The sequence below is a fragment of the Pithys albifrons genome, chromosome 14 (genome assembly GCF_047495875.1).
Source record: "Pithys albifrons albifrons isolate INPA30051 chromosome 14, PitAlb_v1, whole genome shotgun sequence".
Classification (NCBI taxonomy): domain Eukaryota; kingdom Metazoa; phylum Chordata; class Aves; order Passeriformes; family Thamnophilidae; genus Pithys; species Pithys albifrons.
The window spans coordinates 1,189,976-1,212,738 of NC_092471.1; the positions used below are offsets into that span (position 1 = coordinate 1,189,976).

The 22,763-nt window shown below is 54.9% G+C and overlaps 1 protein-coding gene across 1 annotated transcript in view; it reads right to left on the reverse strand.

Moving 5' to 3' along the window:
- The window catches only part of EFNB1 (ephrin B1), a 51,160-nt gene extending 31,085 nt beyond the window's left edge, over positions 1-20,075 (reverse strand). Inside the window, exon 1 of the mRNA XM_071569201.1 lies at positions 19,848-20,075. Within this exon, the coding sequence (XP_071425302.1) occupies positions 19,848-19,963 (116 nt within the window). The 5' untranslated portion in view covers positions 19,964-20,075. The remainder of the gene's footprint in view (positions 1-19,847) is intronic.
- Between the last annotated feature and the right edge of the window lie 2,688 nt (positions 20,076-22,763).

Here is a 22,763-nt window from a genome sequence, read left to right on the forward strand (position 1 = left end):
GCAAGGGAGAGGAGCCACCAGCCTCCCCCAGTTTTCTGAGGACATCCACAAAAATAAAGCCCACACACGCCCTGGGGTGCACCAGCAGCTGTGGGGTACTCCTGGACTTCCCCCAGCTCCCACGGTGTTCCAGGGTATGTCTTCATTCCCCGAGATCCCACAGAGGGCTGGGTGGCAGCCCTGGAGCACCCACCAGGTCCCTGGGAGGGCTGGGGCTCTGGCTCACCCCAGGGATGCAATGCTGCGGTTTGAAGGATGAATCCCAACCTCAGGGACTGGGCAGGGAGGAGCAGTCCCTGCGGAGGGTTCCCCACAGCTGCAGGATGCCCTGCCCTGCCCCGACAGGTCCCCCGGGTTTCGCCAGCCCTGCCAGCCCCTGTCCCAGCCAGCAGCGTCACCCCCTGACTCACCACCAGCCCCTTTGATCCGAGGCTCCCAGAGGTGGCCAAACCAGTTCTGTCATTCCAGCTCTGTCTGGAAGCGCCATCTTCCCAGGCAGCTGCAACCACCAGCCCTCAGCCCTTGTGCCATCACCAGAACTCACGTGGCTGCCACTGGCCTTGGAACTTACTGAGAGCTCCTCAACCCCCTGTCCCACTGCAGGGCGTGCCCACATCTGCCCACATCTGCCCACCCCAGCTGTGGGTTGGAAGGGACCCTACAGCCCATCCCATTCCCCCTCCTGCCATGGGCAGGGACACCTTCCACTAGACCAGGTGGAAGCTCCAAGCCCTGTCCAACCTTGCACACTTCCAGAGATGGGGCAGCCACAGGTTTCCTGGGCAATCTGAGCCAGGGCCCCACCACCTTCACAGGGAAGGATTCCTTGCCAATATCCCATCTAACCGTGCCCTGTGGCAGTGGGAAGCCATTCCCACTTGTCCTGTCCCTCTTCAGTTCTCTTGGAGCCCCTTTAGGTCGTGGAAGTGGCTCTAAGGTCTCTCCAGAACCTTTTCTTCTCCAGGCTGAACCAGGACACAGGTCAGAGAGTTCCTCACTCCCATGTCAGTCCCACCACTGGCACATCGTGCTTGGCTGCCCAGGCCCTTCGGCCCCGCTCCACGGAGGTGGATGGGGCTGGGTTAGGTCTGGGAGAAAAAACTAAAGATGAGTCACAGGACCTCAAAAGATTACTTGTTTTCAATTACTTGTTTTCTCCCCTCTCCCCCCCTGTACACAAACTGAGCCACCACCGAAGCCTGGAGAGGCAGGTCTGCAGAGAAGCCTGAATCCAGGCTCCAGCTTTGGCCCTGCTCCTGGATGTCACTCACCTGGGAACAAACTGCCCCTTGCTCCCCACAACCTCTTCCCAGTGCTGCCCATGTTCCCTCTTTACTGTGAGGTCCTGTTCATATGCAAAAGCCCCAGTTTTGTCCACATCTACAGCAAAAAGGCAAACCCTTCTAAAGGTTTCACCACAGGGAGGGGGGTGAGACACCCTGTGCTCTCCCTCTCTACTCCCAGTTTACCCAGTTCAGGGCTGACTGGAACAGCAGCAGCTGAGAGAGGGGCTGGGAGAGAGGCCAGTACAGCACAGGAGTGTCAGGTTTAAACCCCTCCTCCAGCCCTAAGAGATCTGGCTTCAACTTGCTTTTATTTTTAGGCCAGATACACGTACAGCTGAACTTTAATACAAAGAACAACCTCCAGCTGGGAACGGGAGAGGGAGAGGAACGAGAACCCAGCACTGGCTCGGGTGTCCTGAGAGCTGCCAGAGCCAGAGACCTCGGGAGCTGTGCTGCTTTCTGTCCCCAAGGACGTCACTACACATCATCAGCACACAAAGCTCCCACTCTCAGCAGGACCTTTCACAAGGCACTACGGAAAGCTTGAGTTTAAACCTAAAAATACCCCAGCCCTTAGGCCTGGGTGGGAGGAGGAGGGCAGAGCACCCAGCCTGCCATGCCGCTCCAGCACCAGCAGTTTCCAATTGCCTGTGGACGTGGAGCATTCCCAGTTCTCCCCCCAAGATGAAAACCTCCATCTTGCCACCCACACTCATGGAATAAAGCTGGCAAGAGTCGCAGGAGAGACCAAAGTCTGCCCCAACCACATCCTGCCCTCCCTGCTTTGCTGCCAGATGCAATTCCCCAGAGCCTGTCCCAAAATCCCGCTAGCTCAGGCATTCCTGGTGGCAGTCCTTGCCCCACAGCATGTGTGCCACCAGGCTGGGGACACATCCCGGCAATGCCACCACTCTGGGAGCCCAACCGGGCTGATGCCACCAACCAAACGGGGAGTTTATTCCAAGGCTGGTGCCTTTGTCCCGCTGACTCCCCTTCCCTGAGTCCCACAGGCAGAGCTGGTCCCCAGCGTGGACCACAAGCACCAAAGCCCCTGGAGCTGGGAGAGCAAACAGGGACCAACCCTCACCTTGCAGCGATGTGGGGGGCCCCCCAGGAAAGGGCATTATTTACCAAGGCTCAGGAAAACCCCCAGAGAGCACCAGTGCTGCTGCAGGAACTCCCCATGCTGCCCTTTGGCTCCTGGCACCCGGCAAAGACTCACCCCCCAAACCCCTCACTGGGTCCCAAATCACCTCCCCAGCCCCCAGGACCCTCAGCTCCCCTCTCCCTGCCTCACTATCCCAGAAAACCCTTCATGGGGCTCCAGTCTCAGACCATCCCACTTCATTCCACCTCCTTAAATCCACTTCAGTCTTTCCTTGCGTTTAAGGTGCTTTTTTCCTTTCCCTTCTCTTTTTTTAACTTATTAAGGAGAAAGTTCAAACCACTGGCAGTGACTGCTCCGCACTAATTTGGAACTTAGTGCAGAGTCGACATTGCATTAAGTATTTCTGTCAACCGTGAGGACACACCATGTCTGTGTAAGAAATTACACCAGCAATTATAGCTAAAGAGGCATGTAAAATTTAAAAAAAAAAAATTTAATGTATTCAGAAATGATAACTGACATTCTTATTAGGATTAATCTAATTTTAGTAGACTCATTTATATCCTGCCTCTGGATAAAAAATGAGTTTCAATTTTAAAACCTGGATAAAAACTGGCATTCTTTTAAAAAGTACTTTTAGAAGTCACCCTGCATGATTAAGCGGGATGATAATGTGAGGAAGCTTAACAAAAAGCTGTGCCATTAAAGGAGATATTTGTTAAACAAAACGGAAGCAGAGATATTTATCAAGCCCAGCAGCCTATTCCAGGGTAACCCCGGACCCAGCACTGCTTGTGGCTGCAGGTAATGGAGAGAAAACTGGGAATGGCAGGTGATGGGGAGGAGGCAGGATGATGGCAGGGCTGGGTCGGAGTTTTGCCGGGATGTGGAGAGCGTGGGATGCATCCTGCACCCAGGAGCAGGGAATGGCAGGCACTGGGCAGAGCCACACGGTGCATCCAACACTGCCCACTGTAGCCTGGACAGGCCCATCGAGCACGACGGGGACAAGGGAAAGCACAGGAGTCACTCACAGACTGGGGAAAATACCCCAAAGGTTGAGCTGGTTTAACTTACCCAAACCCAAGAGGTTTAACATGGAGGTCCTTCCCAAGGAGAAGCCTCAGGGCCCCGAGGTTTGCCCGAACACCAAGCAGGGCTCGGCACAGCTCAGCCTGGCCCACCCTCTGCAGCACTGCCACAGCTTGGCTGTCTGGTACAAACCTGTGCCATTGGCCTTGCTGCTCTCTGCACATTGTAACTCCACGGAAATGGGTCATTTGAGTGGCACAGACCCTGGCAGGAGCAGGTACAGGAGCATCTCTTCTCCCCAGCGTGACCCACCACAGAGGTGCCTTTCAGCACCACACTCTTCCTGCTGTGGAACAACTAAAAAACCCCCAAAATCACACCCCTCATCAAACCCAGCCACCCCAGGCAAGGAACCAGCTGAGATGTCTCCTCCAGGCATGCTTGTTGCTCTGTGCCCACATCCCCCCCAGCAGCCGGGCTGCCACACACGTGTCCGTGACCACCACACACCACGGGACACCAGTGGGATGTTCAGCCATGCCCACCACACACCACAGGACACCAGTGGGATGTTCAGCCATGCCCACCACACACCACGGGACACCAGTGGGATGTTCAGCCATGCCCACCACACACCACGGGACACCAGTGGGATGTTCAGCCATGCCCACCACACACAATGGGACACCAGTGGGATGTTCAGCCATGCCCACCACACACCACGGGACACCAGTGGGATGTTCAGCCATGCCCACCACACACCACAGGACACCAGTGGGATGTTCGGCCATGCCCACCACACACCACAGGACACCAGTGGGATGTTCGGCCATGCCCACCACACACCACAGGACACCAGTGGGATGTTCGGCCATGCCCACCACACACAATGGGACACCAGTGGGATGTTCAGCCAGCCCAGGAGGGAAGGTGGTAAGGCAGGAGGGCACAGAGGGTCTGCACCCACGGGATGGGAGCTGAGGCACCAACCAGGGCAGGGCCACCTCCCCTCACCTACATCTCCCTGTTTGAAGGGAATCAAGCACGGAAGCAAAGCATCAAATGATTTAAGAATACGTGGAAGGAGTCAAAAGCCAATGAGGAAAAAAAAGTCCCAGGCTGATTATTTTATTTTCTCCTGACAGTTTGAGCCACAATGGCCAATAAATCCCAATTACGCATTTTAAAAATGCTTCCTGCAGACACTTGGACCATCAAGGCAATTCTGGGTTCCCATAACTCCTGCTTTATGATGGTCATACATGTCAGCTCTCCACAGAGCCCAGCATTTCAATAAAATGACCATAAACCTAGATTAGAGATTAAAGGACTGACTCAGAAGTTGTCAGAGGAAGAAACAAGTTTCCCTGCAATTGCTTTGCCATTTTTACCGACTAACAGTTTGGCTTTTGGACGGTTTTATGCCAGCAGTAAATTCTGGGCTGCTGACAGCTCGGTGTGGAGACAGCTGAAGGCAGCACGGGGAGGACGTGAGCCCAGCCCCGGGCTCAGCGACAGCTCCGCGATCAGAAGTGACAGGTCTCCTCCTGGGCTCCCCGGTGCCTGCGCCGGCACAGGGACGTGGATCCGGCTCTGACCGTCCTTCCCGGCCCCCCTGCCAGCCCCCCAACCTGTCAGACTTCTCTCCAGGGAGCAGCTCTGTCCTCGCTTCTCCTCCTCCTGTTTTGGCAGGGTCAGGAGCCGCCAGGCACGCCGGGAACATGGGAAGGTGACAGCGGAGTGGTGACCCGCACTGAGGGCTCCCCGTGGCCGGGCAGGACCACGGGCCCCCGGGATGGCGTGCAAGGGGAGCAGCCCCGGCCCCCCACCAGCAGCTGCTTCTGTCCCCCAGCCTGTCACAGCAGCAGCCACAACTCAGGGGAGACGCCTTTGAAAGGATAAACGCTGAGCGTTTGTTGTGCTCGTGTTTCCTGGATGAACGCGCTGCTTCCTTTTACTAAGTGCTCTCTTAGGAGAAGGGAAAAGGAAAAATAAAACAGCGGCAGAAAGGAAGGAGGATGACTCACGGTGAGGCCACATCTCCACCGACACGCGAAAGCTGCGAGACGGTGCCAAGGACAAGGGCTGGGATCAAAAGCACGAGAGCGGATCAAACGCACACCCTCCCCGGGAAGGGGAAGGTTTGCAGGCGCTGCCAGGAGGAGGAGGAAGGTGGGATGGAGCCAGGCCCAGCTCCCTTTCCTGAGGTTCAGCCACTGCTCTCACGTTCGGAACAGGATCTCCGCTTGTTTGAGTTCACCGGGCGCACAGTGCTCCACAGCAAACACGGGAGGGATGGGGACAGGGAGGACCAGGAGAAACCAACAGGAGGTGAAAAAATACCCTTTTCCCGAGGAAATGAAAGAGCCGAGCCTGGAGCTCAGCGCGCCGAGGGGGGCCGGTGCCCTTTCTGCCGGTGTCTCTCAAAGTCTATCAAAAAGTCCCATTTGCATCAAAATGCCCTTCCAGACATGCTTCGATTTTACTTTTCCCCTTTCATCTCGCCCCCCTCCCGCCCCACCTCGCAGCCCCATTGTCCCCGCAGCACCGGGGAGAGGGCCGAGCGCGCTGCCAGCGGGAAGGGAACAGGAGAGAAAGAAAAGAGCTTTAAACTAAGAGGGAAGCCGGAATCGCTGCTGGTCCCGCTCCAGCGGGAGCTGTGACCCCATCTCCTCCCGCCCGCTGCTTGGCGGCCGCCCCAGGGGACGGCGCTGGCCGTGTCCCCACGCGGGGACAGGGACTGGGGCTGCCCCGGCCTCCCGCCACCCGGGGCTCTGCTCAGGCGATGGCCACGGATGGTTCCAGGAGCTTTAACCAAAGCCCTGGGCACGGCCCGCAGGATCCGCGACCCCGCAACACTCGGCTCGGCTGCGCCGGGGCCGGCCGGGCAGCGCCGCACACCCCGCGCCCAGCAGGGCGGTGTGGGTGGCACTGGGAGAGCCCCACAAAGCGCTGCGGGTACCAACGAGCTGGCACTGAGGTGCATCGAGTATGATGAATCCTAAAAAATGCCAGGGGAGCTGGAACACTTCCACTGGTGCCAGTGCCAGGCTCTGCTCCACCCCAGCCCTGTCCCACCTGTCCTCCTCCAGCAATTTGGATTTACTGAGCTGTTCTCTCCCCCAGCCCTGGCTCCAGCAGAGCCACATCCTCCCTAACAAACTTTTCCAAGACCCTTACAAACATAGAGGTGCTTTTCCCAGGATGCTGGATGGACACCCAAGCCAAAGACTGAAATCCACTCCATGTTCCATGAGCAAATGCTGTTTAATTCCACTCTAACTCAGTAAAGCCCCAGTTCCAGCAGCTTGCAATCCTGATGGTATTCACCAGGCTCTGTCCATCTCCCCTGACACGGATCTTTTCCAGTCCTCCCTTCCTATTGTCAGCATCTATTTTTAACCCCCAGCATTATTTCTCCCTGCGTGACTTCAGACACTCTTTGGGGACGAGGTGGAATTGCTGAGCTGGTTCCAGGCAAAGTGACTCAACCCTCACCTTCACAAGCCACACAGGAATCACAGAAGGGGTAAATTTTTCTCCATTCACATGTTCCTTTCTCCTGTCCACCCAGCTCTAAGAGCAGGGAAAACTGTGGGGAGCTAAATCCCGTGTCCATCACCAAGAACACACAGCAAAAGCATTCTCCTCTCATTCCTTCCCTGGCACCTTTATGGATTTACCTCTATGGCAGTTACCTCGGGGAAAATCCTGCACCAACACCCACCGCCAGTGTAAATGAAGGTCAGAACCACAACCTTCAAACAGGTGTTTTGAGTGGAGGCTCCGACCTGCTGGGCACAGGGAAGCTTGGAAGAGGCACATCCTGGCGAAGGGAGGGAGCTCTGGGCTGAGCGCCGGTGCCGACGCTTCATTACTCCCTTTGAGCTGGTCCTCCCGGCGCCGCGGAGCAGTAATTAAGGACAAGGTCAGCAGTGAAGCCCTTCAGGAATTCGTCCCTTCAGGGGAGTATCCAAACAACCCACCATTTGCCACCTTCTAATTCCTAAAGCGCACAAACCCAACGCCAGCCCAAGGCCGGCCCAACGCCGGGCAGTGCAGCCTCAGTGCGCAGGAACGCCCGTGCTGGGTAAGCCGACGCTGGCGTTATTGGCAATCAGGAACCAATAAATAACCATTAACGCCGCCCCGGGAACGAGGCGCTCCGTGAGACAGCCTGGGTGCCCAAACACGGTGTTTATGGCACCAGGGGGGCAGGCTCCCCCAGCCAGACCCGGGACAGCCCCAGAGCAGGGCCTGGCAGAACCAGCAGAGCCGCTCCCATGGCCACACAGGACCGTGCTGGCCAAGAGGAGCTGCAGTGACACGGAGAGCTGTGGCACTCCGAGCTGTCTGACACCGCTCTGACCAGCCCTCTTTTCTGGGATGGCTCCCTGGTTTGGCCTGCTGGAGCTGGCGGGATGCTGGAACACACACAGCCCTGGAGACAAGGGGAGGCAGCATCTGGAAGCAATTATCCCAACGCTCTTGTATCTGTCACCCGCTGCCCGGCCTCCTGTAAGGAACCACTTGCACCCTCAGCAATCTCTCCCTCACAAACCAGGAAAGGGATTCTTCCCTCTGGCCCTGACAGGGCAGCAGAGACTTTCCCAACTGACAGCACAGGGTGGGTGAAGCCCCTCCTGCCAGGTCACACAGGTGAACTGGGCACACCAGGAATGGGCTCCTGTAGGTACCCGAAGGAGGAAGAGCTCCCAGATAAGGAAAGCAGCAATTTCTATGCTCCACCCGTGTCCCACACACTTCCAACTGCTTTACAGGCATAGATGAGCTCCTGGGAGTTCTGCGGGATGGTCCACACGCCTCCAACCCAAGTCATGCATCTCCATCCTCAGACCATGTGCTTCTGTCCTCAACCCACACGCCTCCAACATCAAGCCATGTGTTTTCATCCTCAACCCACGTGCCTCCATCCTCAAAGAGGAAAAACAAGGAGGAAAGGGCCTTGTCTGGGAGAGCAGGAGCTGGGAGGACCTCACAGCCCTTCCACATCCTGGCTGCCCCTTCCCCAGGCTGGGGACAGCAGTGAGAATCCCTGCATTCTCCCTGCCATTGCCCAGGCACAACATGCAGCCTCCATCCCAAAAGGAAAACCCGTCCAAGAAGAGATGGTAGATGGGCCCCAGGGCTTTTCCAGCAAATCCCCAGAACCCTCAAAGGGTGGCACTCCCACCCACAGGCTCCACACGTAGCGGAGGGAGGTGGCTCAGGAAGACTTTCGTGCCTCTCCTGGATCTTATGAAACCAGGCAGGGAGCACGAAACTGCCTGCCGTGGGTGGGAGCACCCAGGGCTATGTGAAGAGCACCGTAGGATTCCTCAGTGGTCTGGGAAAGCACGCGGGCTCCCCCGCCCCGCACACGCCCTCGCAGGGTGGGTTTCCTTCTGGAGAGACCGGGTGAGCACAAACACCAGCACAGCCCCACATGAAGGGGGTAATTAGGGAACAGCACCCAGCACTCACCACGTCAGGGCAGAGATCAAAAGCAGCATCAGGCATTAAACCTCCCTGGAATTGGGAACTGCTTCTGGGAATGGCCTCATATGGGACCCTCCTCACCCCTCTCCTGCCCTGTGCCTCAGGGAGGGGACACCGAGCCAAGCCAAGCCAGTGCTGTCATCCCCAACACCCCACACACAGACTTTCCTCCAGCCCCTACTCCCAACAAGTCTCCCTACAGCTCAGGCAAGAGAAAAAAAGGAAGGAAAATAGGAAAAACTTCTCCTACTGCCATAAAACTGGCCAAAGGCACAAAGCTGCAAAAGATGAAGTGGTGGAGAGGGCTGGGGGATAGAGGAGACACTGAGGGACTCTCTTCTCCTCTTCCCTCCCTTCACTGCTTTGCTGGGACCTTGCTGCCCAATTAGTTTAGCAATTAGCAGAGCTGAGATGCTGCTAAAGGGGGGCAGGGGAAGGGGGGCAGAGGGAAAGGGGAGGACAGCGAAAGGGGGGTGCCCACCAGCAGGGATGCACAACCAGCCTGCAGCCTCACAAAATTTCCATGAAAGAAGAATAATATAAATCTTAAACCCAAACACAGCTGAAGGGGAAATTCCAGCTGCCTCCAGCCCTTCGCACCTCTGAGCACCTTCCTGAAATCCCAATCCAGCCGAGCCCCCCTCTCCCCAGTGAGAGCGAAGGGGGTGTGCATCCCCTCAACTGCACCAGGACAGCCCTTCCCACCCCCACCCCCTGAGGAAGCATCCTCCTCCTCCTCCTCCTCCTCCTGCTGCGAAGGAAGCCAGGAACAATGGGATGCACCAGTGCCAGCTCCGGCAGGGATGGACACTCATGGACCACCCGCCCAGCTGCCATGGGATGAGGGACAGGCTGGGGGGGACAGCCGAGGGCAGGGGGCACAGGCAGCTGCCAAGACCCCCTCCCTTCCTGGGGTGAGGGGCAGCTCTCTGTCCTGCTGACAGGGGGCCATGGGAGGGACACAGGGGGGCACGGGCGGGTTCAGTGACTGCAGGCAGTGCCCACTGTGGCTGGGGACATGCAGAACCCCTCCAGCTCAGCCCCACCCCAGCTCTTTCCACCGCAGAGGGGCTGCCAGCTGAGCCATCGGACCTTCCCTCACAAAAATAACATTTCATCTTCTTTTCTTTTTTAATTTCTTCTTTTAAAATAATTGACTAATTGGCCGAGTCCCAGGTCCATGCTGGGAGTGGATCCCAGGTCTGTTCTTGCATGAAGGGCTTATTAAACACATCACAGGAGGACAGGGCAGCAGAGGGGGGCCAGGCACAGCCAGGGCGGTGCCCACAGCACTCTGAAAATCTCCCATCGCACCCAGAGGGTGGAAGCCCAAAAATTAATCCTGGCCATCCCCCACAGCTCGGCTCTGCCCCAAGCAGGGCCTGAGTCACCAGGGATGGGCATCACCCAGGGCGGCATCATCCCAGGTGGCATCCTGGCCCTGGCACCCTCGGAGCGGGAGCGGGGCTGGGAGCACGGGAAGGGAAGGGGTCCCCCTCCTCTCCTCCTTTAATCCCCAGCCCCAAAGCAGAGCCCTTTTAGGGGAAAGTGTAACGCAATACCTGGAAAATTTCTCCCACCCGCTCTCCGCTGTCGGCTGCCAAATTTAAAACATATTTGCTGCCTGGCCTTGAAGAAACGTAACCTGCTGCCTAATTCCAACACGTTTATTCTTTGGGGGGCAACGAAAAATTCACAGAGCCGCTGGTGGCTCCTCTCCTTACACCCCACAGCCCCGGGGTGGGAGCTGCCAAAGAGCTGCCTGGAGCCATCCACCGGCACACACCGAACGCCGGGAGGGAACGGGAGGCAGGGAGGGAGCCCTGCCTGTCCCGCAGCACAGAGCAAGAGGTTTTGAGCCCCGAGCATCAGTGGGGGTACCACCAGGAGAAAGGCCTTGGAATACACAAACCCAGGGTAGTGCAAAGCTCTGGAGCATGGGAATGGGCAGGGATCACCACCTGCCTACAGGGAGACACCCCCACCTGGAAGCAGAACCACCACATCTCCACTCACCACACACAGACCAGGTGCCCACGCAGCCTCCACCTCTCATCCCACCATCCCAGCTCCTCCCCAGGTGGAATTTTCCAGCAGGGCTGGGGTTGCAAGGGGAGGCTGGAGCAATGGGAAGGGGCTGGGGGAGGGCACAATGTGTTTAGCAGACTGAGTGATCCGACAGGGGCCATTAAAGGAAACAATTTGTAATACAATAATTATTATGTCGTTTCTCTGGCCTCTTTCCTAAGCCTCTCTTTAAACAGTTCGAGGCTTGAGGGGCCTCTAGACAGCAGATGGGCTCTGTGGGGCTGGGGGTGCCGGAACAGGGCAGACAGAACGGACACACGGGGTGGATGCACACCTGGAGCTCTCCACTGCAAGGAGCTTATCCCGCTTTGCTCAGAGTTCCTGAGGGATGGCAGGGGGATCACCGGGACACCCCAGGCAAGGGGAACTGCTGCCCCCAACTGCAGGGGCATCACCAGATGTGGGTCCTCCCCCTGTGCCCCGCTGGCTCTGGGTCCCCACTCGCCCCAGGACACAGGGCCTGGCAGCTCCAGCTCCTCGGCTTTCTGCTCTGAAGTTCTCGGCCACACATCTGAGGAAAGCGGCAGCAGCGAACAACAGAGGGAGAGCAACACAAATCCCCAGGATAATGAGCCGGAGGAGGGAGACGGTGGGCTCTGTCTGAGGAGGGAGCTGTGCTTTTATTGGAGAGGCCTAAAAGGGCTATAAATCCTCAGATTCAAAGGCGAACTCCAGCTCTTTCAAGTCGGAGGAAGGCCTGGGATGTGTCAGCCGGGAGGACTAACCACGCCGCGTCCCCTGCTGAAGTGGCCTCTTCAGCAAAGCCGCGGAGCCGCGCGGGAGATCACACCAGATCCTTTCCATATGCTGCCCGCCCGGCGCAGGCAGGGCACGCCGGCACCCCCTGGCACAGGGAGAACCGGCCCCCCTGCCCCAGCGGGGCAGCGCCTCTGTGCCCATTCCCCTTCCAACGCCCACCGGTGACCTGCCCCCCGAAACCCCAGTGGGAGCAGGGGGCTGTGTCCCTCCCTCTTGCGTTTGGCTGAGACACTACAGCGACCCCAGACAAAGACACCAGAGTCCAGCACCAGCATATTCCCAAGCATCCCATCCCTGCGTTCCTGCCCATCCTTGGGTCCCTCTCCATCCCTGTTGGATCCAAGGCTGCCAGCCCTGCCTACCAACCCACACACCAGGCCATCCTCTCATGCTCCAGAAATCCCATTAATAGGGTCAAATCGGTGGCAAAGAGGGGACGGTGCCGAGGCTCAGCCCTGCACGGGCAAGGGCAGACATCTCCCAGCCCTGATGCCACGTGCTCCAGGACCAACGGGAACAGTGTGAGGGGATTTATAGGTCTGAAACCATAAAAATGCACTTGGCTTTTCTCAAGTACCTATTCAGAAGAGGTCGGATGGCAAACACCTGGCAGAGCAGGCAGTCCCCAGTGCTGGGCTCACCCTGCACACCATGACCAAGGGGCAAAGAAGGAGATTCCTGGGAAGCAGGATGCTCCTGTCCAGTCACCAGCGTAAGGCAGGTGCCACCAAAACCAGCCAGGAGCCCCATCCAGAGAGGGCACCCAGCCCAGGCCTTTGTGCTTCCCAAACTCTGGCCTGAAGGTGCAGGGACAAAGAGCTGGTGTGGTGTCTCCCAGGCATCCCATCCTGGCACCTCCATGTTGGCACCAGCAAGAGCCAACCCACGCTAAAACAGATAACTCCAAGCCTCTCACCACAGCCCAGCCCTGGCAGACACAGCACACGTGGATCCCTGTGCAGGCACAGCACCATGACAGGATGGAGCCCTTGGCAAACAGCTCACAGCTGGACACCAACCACCCCCCTGCTCTGGTTCCAAGGCAGCCCCCCCGGGCAATGCCCAGTCCCACGGCCTCGGAAAGGGCGAGCAGCCCACCTGGGAAGGGCCTGCTGTGGGTAGGAAAAGGTTATTGCCGAGCAGCCGAGCCAGGGTTATAAATAGCTGGCATTTTTGAAGCGCAGCTGCTCGGCTGAGCCCGGCCGGGGCGGCACTGCCACGCCGGCACCTGGGCCGGCTCACATCCCGCCCAGGGGCTCTGGCAGGGAGAGCTCACACAGCAGCAGACCCTGCTCACAGCAACACCAGGAGTGACCCCCCAAACCTGTTCCCCCCACCCTCCAGCCCTCCCGAGGGACGGGAGGCCCCTGAGCTCCGCTCCAGGCATCACCCCCAGTGTCTGCGGGCTTTGGCTCCAGCCCCAGAGGAACCTGCTCCACGAAAACACAGGGCCAGGAAAATCCCACCATGTGCACAAATCCAGCCTCACTGAGCAGGACGTTTAGCCCTGGCATGTCTAAGTCATCCCGGACAAAGCCTGGACAGGCTGACAGAGCGGGGAGTGCCAGGATCCCAAGGATCTGGCACAGCCACGGGCAGAGCACTGGGACACTAACTGGGGATGAGATCCTGAGGCTCTGGTACAGCCATGAGTTCAAGCACCAGTGCTCCAGTCTGACACGGGATCCTGAGCCTACAACAAAGCCAGGAGCAGAGCACCAGTGCTCCAGCCAGAGACAGGGGCCCAGGCCTGATACAGCCGCGAGCGGAGCACCAGCGCTCCAGCTGCAGATGGGATCACACGGCTCCGGCACAGCCGGGAGCAGAGCACGGGTGCTCCAGCTGCAGACAGGACCCAGAGGCTCCAGCACAGGCATGAGCACACCACGAGGGCTCCAACCACAGACAGGTTGCCAAGACCCCAGCACAGCCATGAGTTGGTGTTCCAAAAGGAGACGACACACCAGGAGCAAGAAAACCCCTCCTGAAGGATGGCGGGTGCGCACCCAACCTCTCCATGAGCAGCAGGACCAACCCCAGCACCACCAGAGGATCCTCTGCCTACCACCCGCCCCAAAACAAGGGATGGGAAGGAGAAAAGCTCCAGAAAGCAGCAGCAAAGAGCGGGGCTCTCTCTCCGCCCAGCACAACAAAAGCCCGGCTGCGCATTCCTGCCCAGATGTGACGCCGAGATAGCACCGAGCGAGTCCTTCTCCTGCTCCCGATCCCAGCAATCATTAATTAGAGACAGAATGGAATCAGCTTTGTTTCTCCCCACCCTGTTCCAGCTGCCAGACTCCAAGTAGCATGTGCTACTGATCGCTCCAAGATGTTTTCCCACCGGAGCCCAGCGCTCCTCAGGCAGACGGGCTGCCGGGCAGCACGGCCACCACTGGGGCAGGGACAGGGGCAGAGGGGCAGGGACGTGGAGCCACGGCAAGCCAGGGGCAGGTGGGATCCAAGAGTCCTGCATGGAAAAAGGGATCATGCCCCAGTTCACAGGGGACGACCCAAACAGCTCCTGACGTGCACCACGGGAAGGGCTGCACAAGCACCTGGCCCTTGGGACCCCCGTGATCCCACAAACATGGCAGGGCTCAGGGGGACCCCGAGCACCCAGAAGATCCCAGAGCACCCAGTGAAGCTGCTCAGAGGGACCCCCAGCCCGCCCGCACACACCGTGCAAGGGCACAGGCACATCCCACCCTGCCACACAGCCCATTCATTTGGGATGAGGATCCCAGGAGCACCTCAGCCCCCAGATCAATGCCGGGGCTCAAGAGTGGCAGTGGCAGAGGACACAGCCCACCAGGCCGCTGCCAGGACCCTGCCAGCCCCCTGCCGCCCCCCAAGCCCCCTGCCAGCCCCCCAGGACCCCTGCCAGGCCCCTGCCAGGCCCCTGCCAGGCCCCCAGGACCCTTCCAGCCCCCCATGCCCTTGCCAGCCCCCCAGCCCCCTGCCAGCCCCCCCAGGCCCCTGCCAGGCCCCTGCCAGCCCCCCAGCCCGACATGGCACAGGGATCCAGCCCATCCCGCCCCACTGCCAGGCGGCTCCGAGGAGCTGCAGCAGCTGTTTTGCTCCGAGAAAGCTCCGGCTCCTTTTACAATCAATCAGCCACCCCATCACGGCTCTTTTTTTCTTTTAAAGGAAGCAGTTAAATCCATTTTATGGAATCCAGTGGTATTTACCCGGCTACTGCAAGAGCCGCAGCCCTGCCTTGCCTTTTTTTTAATTTCAGTTAATGAAGTCATTCCCTGGGCAGTGCTCCTTCCCTCCCCGGGGCACAGGGACAGGGGATCTCATGGGCATGAGAACACGGGCTGGGCACGGGGTTTCTCCTTGGCAGTGGGAGCACAAGCCCTGCATGCCGGGAGGGCTCCCAACAGCCCGGCAAAGGGTCCCCCAGCATCCCCGGGAAGGGCTCCACCATCCCACAGGGAAACTCCAAGCAGGACACAGGCCAGACAGGCTTGCCTGGCCCAAACCAGCCTTGGGAGACGCAGCAAAGCCCCAGGAAGGCCCAGGTTTGTACAGAGGCCATCAGGTTCCTGATGGGACCATGGAATCATAAATCCTGGAGTGGCTTGAGTTGGAAAGGGACCTTAAAGCTCACTTTGTTCCAACACCCTGCCATGGACAGGGACACCTCCCACTGTCCCAGGCTGCTCCAAGCCCTGTCCAACGTGGCCTGGGACATTCCCAGGGATGGGGCAGCCACAGCCTCTCTGGGCACCTGTGCCAGGGCCTGCCCACCCTCACAGTCAGGAATTCCTTCCCAATATCCAGTGTAAATGTCTCATCCTTTTAGTTTAAAGCCACTCCCCTGGGGAGCCCCCACCTCGCAGCCCCACCAAGGGGGAGTCTCTGAACGACCCAGAAATGACTTTTAATTAAAAATAAGCAGCACATTCTCCACATTTCCCAACTCTGGACAGCACAGAGCGCCTCGTGTGCCCTCCACTCCGGTAACTGCCCCACATCTGCTCTGACAGTGTGAGCCCCAGAGCTCCGGGCCAGCCTTCCCTCGGAAACAGCCTTCCCACAGCACTTTGTCCCTCGTAAAACGGCATTTGGAAAGGCCACGATCCGGCACCTCCAAACCCGGCGCTGACACCCTCGTGGCATTGAAAGTGGAATAAAAACACCACCAAGGATTACACTTTTGTCTGGGGTTTTTTTTCCCCTCTTCCCTTCACCTTTTTTTTTAAATAAATACATTTATTTTGTTTTCAGCAAGCTGCTGCACTGCTCTGTGGAGTGAACAGAGTCGAGTAAAACTCTCTGCGAGGGGAAGAGGGAAACTCAGAGGCGAAACGAGCCGTTCTCCAGAGCTGCACGGATGATGTGTCCCATTTCCCCCACCTCCTTATTAAAATACTTTCTGGAGAGGCAAATTCCAGCCTGAAATGAATTTTCCAAACCATATTTTATTAGGAATGCTTCCTTTTAACGGTCGGTACAGGAGCCCACCAGGGTCAATATTTCTCCGAAATTACAGCCATGGGAGTTGGGAAGGGATTTAGCCAGAATTTCTCGGGCAATTCCCGGCTGTCCAAGGCGAGCACGCTCCCACCACCCCCAGCTGGGCAGCAGAGGGGCCAAGGAAGCCCCAGAAGCACTTTCTGTCCCCCTCAAAGCCCCAGTCAGGCACAATGGAAAAAATGAAAGCCATATTGGCTCCCCAAGACCCTTTCCAAGGGGCTCCCCAGGCACCCCGGGGAAAGCTCGCTCGGAGAGGTGAGCTCATCCCAAGCACAGGTCTGAGACAATTAGCACCTTTTTTTCCAACTAAACCATTCCTAGGCCTAATTTTTCCCCTTTCAAACCCCAGAAATATTCACAATGGGAAGACTGTGATGATTTCACCACTGGCCTTGGGACGCACACCCAGGAGCCGAAGGGAAACGTTTCCCAGCGCAGCTTAAGCCTGTCTTAACTCGATTAGGAAATGGTCCCGTCTATCGGATGTGTTATCGGCGCCCCTGCGATAGCAGCAGGACCCCGGCCCTCCCCAGCTCGCAGCCACAGCTGCCCACAAAGGGCAGCACAATATTTTCCTTATTTACAGCCATCGCTCCGAGGCCGGCCGGGCCCAGCGGGCCACGCTCGCTCCTTCGATCCGTTGGAAAATTCCACTTAGCCGTGTTATTTTTAAAGGCTTTAGCTCTCTTTACTCTAAAAACAAGAGTTAAAGCTCAGCAGAGTGGATGGGGGGCTGGCACAGCCCCAGCACTGCCTGTGGAAGGGACTGGGAAGCCCAAAGTACGGTGGGGAGAGGTTTCAATGGATCTATCCAGAAGAGCAACTCCAGTCCAACCAGGAACATGATCTGTAATCCAACTGGAGCCGCACTTTGCCCAGCATGTGGATCCCAAGACTCCAGCTGGGTTTGCTGGGAGAGGCCGTGGAGAGGCTCTGCCTGACACCTCACACAGATCAGAGGTGGGAGCACCGAGGTGCAAGGGCAGCTGTGACAGATCCTGCAGAGGGATCCCGGGATGAGGGGCTGGGATGGGCACAGCCCTGGGGTGTGAGTGGGGAGATCAGCCAGGCCCTGACAGCCCAGCCAGCCAAACTCTGCCACGGGCTCTGCCCACGCATGTCCCGGCATGTTCCGGGGTGCCAACGCCAACGTTTGGCACTTCCCACCCTCTCCCATCCCCGTGGGGGCACGGGAATGCCCCACAGCAGGCACCCACAGGAGCCCCACGCGGGAGGGCACGGGCCCAAACCCCTCCCCAGGGTGGGCAAGCTCCGACCCCAAACTCAGGGAGAGCCGAGGGCGGGCAACCCTTGAGTTCCACAGCACGGGAGAACCAAGGGCGGCCTGAGATCCACAGCCAGGGAGAACCGAGAGGGGCCAACCCCTGAGCTCCAAACGGGGGAGAACCGACGGGGCACAACCTCCAGGCTCTGAATCCAGGGAGAACTCTGAATCCAGACCAACCCCTGAGCTCCAAACGGGGGAGAACCGACGGGGCACAACCTCCAGGCTCTGAATCCAGACCAACCCCTGAGCTCCAAACGGGGGAGAACCAACAGGGCGCAACCTCCAGGCTCTGAATCCAGGGAGAACTCTGAATCCAGACCAACCCCTGAGCTCCAAACGGGGGAGAACCGACGGGGCACAACCTCCAGGCTCTGAATCCAGGGAGAACGGAGAGCGCTCGGCCACTGAGCTCCACACTGGGGTAGAAACGAGGCCAGGCAAACACTGAGATCCAGATTCCTTTAGAACCAAGACAGGGCAACCACTGAGCTCCAGACTGGGAAAGAACTGGGAGCAGACAATCTCTGAGTCCTAAACTGGGGGAGAACCACCAAGCTCTGAATTCAGGGAGAACAGAGAGTGGGCAGCCACCAAGTTCACACTGGGGAGAACTGGAGGATAACAACCACCAAGCTCCAGGCTGGGCAGAACCAGCAGAGAGAACCACCAAGCTCCAAACGTGGGGAGAAACGTGCATGGACAATCTCCCAGCCAGAACTGAAGATGGACAACCTCCGAGCTCTGAATTTGGGGAAAACCAGGAGTGGGCAACCCCCAAGCTCCAAACTGGGGGAGAACTGGGACCGTACAACCCCTGAGCTCCAAACTGGGGGAGAACTGGGAGCGTACAACCCCCGAGCTCCAAACTGGGGGAGAACTGGGAGAGTACAACCACCGAGCTCCAAACTGGGGGAGAACTGGGAGAGTACAACCACCGAGCTCCCAGTGAGGGGAGCCCAGGAAGCGCTGGAGCTCTCCCAGTCACCGCACTGGAGGCACATCTCCAAACTGGGGCTCAGTGGGCAGCCCCCAGCAGAGCAGGAGGATGGTGGGAACCCCTCAGGGTGCCGTCCCCGTGCCATCCCATCGTCACCACCTCCTCCAGCTCCCAGGCCTCGGCAGCTCACGGAAAGCCCAGATCAGGAAGGGGACCAGGGAGACGTGGTGTCCCCACCACCGAGCCGGAGCCGCCTCTGCCTCCAGCTGCCTTTCCCAAATAAAAACTGTCTCTTCTGGAACTTATTTGCCTGCCCGTCACCAACACCACGGGCTCAGGGACACAGCAGGACATTCCCAAGGGAAATGGCTCTCTCAGCTCCCATCCAGCTGACACAACTCCAAAGGAAGGAAAGGAAAACCACAGTGAGGAGGCGAATGGAGTGCCGGGGCTGCCGTCCCGGCGCTGCCAGCGCTGGGCACACGCGGGTGCCTGTGGAGCTCCTTCTTCCCCACGGAATAAACCAAATAAACCCTGGGCTGGAATACGTGTCCGAGCACGAAGCTTCTCCAAATTGCTTCCTTTCTTTCCAGCCCTTAAAAACTCCTTTTTTTTTTTTTTTTTCTTGAGGATTATGGTAGGGAAAAAAAGTCAGGCTAAAAGCCGGGATTCTTTTTAAGCGAGAAGGGGGTCAGATAAATAAACATTCCGTGATCTACAAGATAAAGCTCAGCAAGGGCCACCGAACCATCCCGACCACCAGACAGGGGGCAGGGGCGACCAGACACCCTCCAGCCCTTCATCCCGGCCCTCCGCATTGTTCCTGCACGGCAGCCGCGGCCACGGACACACAGAAATAAATATAAAAATATATATAATTGGGGGTCTGCCCCGGCGCCCGCTTTGTTCGGACCAGCCCGGTGGGATCCCCACCGTCCTCCACGGCCGATTTCGGGTGAGAAAACGCAGGGAAAAAAATCAAACAGGTAATAAATCCAAGTGGTGGAGGGGAGCGGCGATCCGAGGGGGAAAATAAAGCGAGCGTGAAAAAAAAAATTTAATTAAAAAAAAACAGAATTAAAAAAAACAAAAGGTGCTCTTAAAAAACAAAAAGATATTCAAAGAGACCAAAAGCTGCGGGAAGCAAAAGCATCGTTAAAAACCGAGGGGAAAAGGGAAAGGAGGGTTTTTTGGTGCAAAAACCAGCGCGACGTCGCGGGTCCGTCCTCAGCCGGGGGTCGCTCCGGGTGCGATTTTTTCTTTTTGCCTTAAACCCCTCGTTGCTTGTATTAAACTCTCATCCACCCCGCGGGGGGTTCCGAGGCGCGTCCCCCCCGTCCCCACCCCCGGGCTCGCCGCCTCACGTACTTGGGGTTCGCGGAGCTCCACGACACCGGCTCCAGGCTCTTGGCGAGCGGCGCGGCGAGACGGCACAAGGCCAGCAGGACACCCAGCAGCCACCGCCCGCCGCGGGGCCGCGCCATCGTCCCTCGGCGGCGGGACGGGCCGGGCGTCAGGCGCCCATCGCCGCCGGCTCCACCCGCTCCGCTCCCGACCCGCCGCCTCCGCCCGCCCGCCACCGACTGAGGCGGCGCCGGCCGCGCCAGGCGCTCTACCCCTCCGCGCAGGCACAATCGCGGACAGCCCGGCGCGGCGGCCAATGGGCGAGCCGAGCGGGGGGGGCCTTGAGTGCTGGCACGCCCATTGTGGGTTCTTGGGGGGAGCGGTTTTTTGGGGGGGTGGTAGCGGGCAAATCTCCCGGTTGGGGGGGGGTTGCTGTCGGTTTACCGGGTGGGAAAGAGGCGGCGGCGATGGGGACGGGCCGGCGGGGCGCCGGTAGCGGCGCCCCGCCGGCCCGTCCCCATCGTCGTCGCCTCCCCGCCACCCCCCTGCAGGACGCCGAACTTGGACTCGCCCGCACGCTCAGCCGCGGTCCTACAGCGCCCCCTTGCGGCCAAAAGCGGGACCCGAAATAATAAAATCAAATGTTTGTTTCTATAAAAATCGGGATTTGATTTCGGATTTTACCCGGGGGTTTAGGATGTTCCCGGGCGAGGCTTTTATTTGTTTTATTTATTTTTTATTTCGGAATTTTTAAAATTTTTTTCAGGGATTTTATAATTATTTTTTAGGCTTTTTAAATGTTTTTCCTTTTTTTTTTAAATTTTTTTTCCGGTTTTTTGGACTTCTTTCATTTTTTTAACTTTTCCCCCATTTCTTTAACCTTTTTCCCTTTTTAAAAACTTTTTTCCATTTTTTAAAAACATTTTTAAAAAAACTTTTTTCCATTTTTTAAAAACATTTTTAAAACTTTTTTCCATTTTTTAAACTTTTTCCATTTTTAAACAGTTTTTAAACTATTTTCATTTTTTAAAATATTTTTCCCATTTGATAAACTTTTTCCCATTCTATAATTTTTCCATTTTTTAAACATTTTTTACACTTTTTTCCATTTTTTAAAATATTTTTCCCATTTCTTAAACTTTTTCCCACTTTGTAAAGTTTTTTTTCCATTTTTAAACATTTTTTAAAACTTTTTTCCATTTTTTAACCTTTTTCCATTTTTTGCATTTTTTTCACATTTTTTAAACTTTTTCCCTTTTTAAAAACTTTTTTCCATTTTTTAAACATTTTTTAAAACTTTTTTCCATTTTTTGCATTTTTTCCCCATTTTTTAAACTTTTCCCCCATTTCCTTGAACTTTTTTCCTATTTTAAATCTTTTTCCCATTTTTAACCTTTTTTTTATTTTTCAAACTATTTTTACATTCTTGAAATTTTCTCCCATTTTTAAACTTTTTTCGAATTTTTTAAAACTTTCTTTAATTTTCTATTTTTTTTTTGACATTCTCAAGAGTTTCCATAAAGATTTTCAATATTTTTTCCAGGGGTTTGTGAAAGACTTTTCAGTATTTTTGGACTTTTCCTTCAATTGTTTTTAAAAGGCTTTTTACATTTTTGGGACTTTTTTGAGGATTTCTTAAGAATTTTTAAAATTTGCTTTACCTTTTTTAAAAAGAATTTTTAAATTGCTTTTATTTCCTTCAAGGGTTTCTTAAAGTTTTTGGGGTTTTTTTTCAGTTTTCTGAGAGTTTGGGGGGATTTGGGGGAGGGTTTTTAATTATTTTTTCGAATGTTTTCAAGTATTTTCCCCCAGGTTTAAATTTTTTTAATTCATCTGATTTTTATTTTTTTTATTCCATTTTTTTAATTTTTAGGCTTTTATTTTTACTTTTATTTCTTTATATTTTTTCTTTTATTTCTTTATATTTTTTCTTTTATTTCTTTATATTTTTACTTTTATTTCTTTATATTTTTACTTTTATTCTTTATATTTTTACTTTTATTTCTTTATATTTTTTCTTTTATTTCTTTATATTTTTACTTTTATTCTTTATATTTTTACTTTTATTTCTTTATATTTTTTCTTTTATTTCTTTATATTTTTTCTTTTATTTCTTTGTATTTTTACTTTTATTTCTTTATATTTTTTCTTTTATTTCTTTATATTTTTACTTCTATTTTTTTATATTTTTATTTTTAAGTGTTTTTGGGAGTTTTTGAGCTTCTTTAAAGTCTTAATTAAAGTTTCCTGAAGGTTTTTTTTCCTTTTATTTTGTAGGTTTTTTGAACATTTTGGGATATTTGGGGAGTTTTTTGTAATTTTTTGAATGTTCTTTTTGTTCCACTTGGGCCACGGGGAGGGAAAACCCAAAGCCCAGAATTCATTTTCTTCCTATTAAGAAAATTATTGGAGTCAATTCACCTCCTGCTACAGACCCAACAACAAACCCCTTTGGAGGGGGTTTCATTTCTAGTAATAAAATTTCAAAATAAAATAAAAACCCTCCCGAGTCTGTTCACTTTTTTATTAAGAAAATTAAAAAAAAAAATAAAAAAAAAACAAACAAAAAAACCACAAAAAAAACAAACAAAAAAAAAACAAAAAACACAAAAAAACCCCAAAAAAACAAAAAAAAACCACAAAAAAACCCAAAAAAAAAACCAAAAAAAACCAACAAAAAAAAAACCAAAAAAACCCAAAAAAAACCAAAAAAACCACAAAAAAACAAAAAAACCCACAAAAAACCCAAAAAAAAAACAACAAAAAAAAAAACCAAAAAAAAACAACAACAAAAAAAAAACCACCAAGTCGGTTCCTTTCAGTCTCAAAAACAAACCAACAAACTCTGGGGTGGGTTTTGTTTTCACTGAGAAAATTGGAAAACAAACAAAGAGTCACTTTTGAGAACAAAACAAACCAAACCCTCCCAGGCAGTTCCGG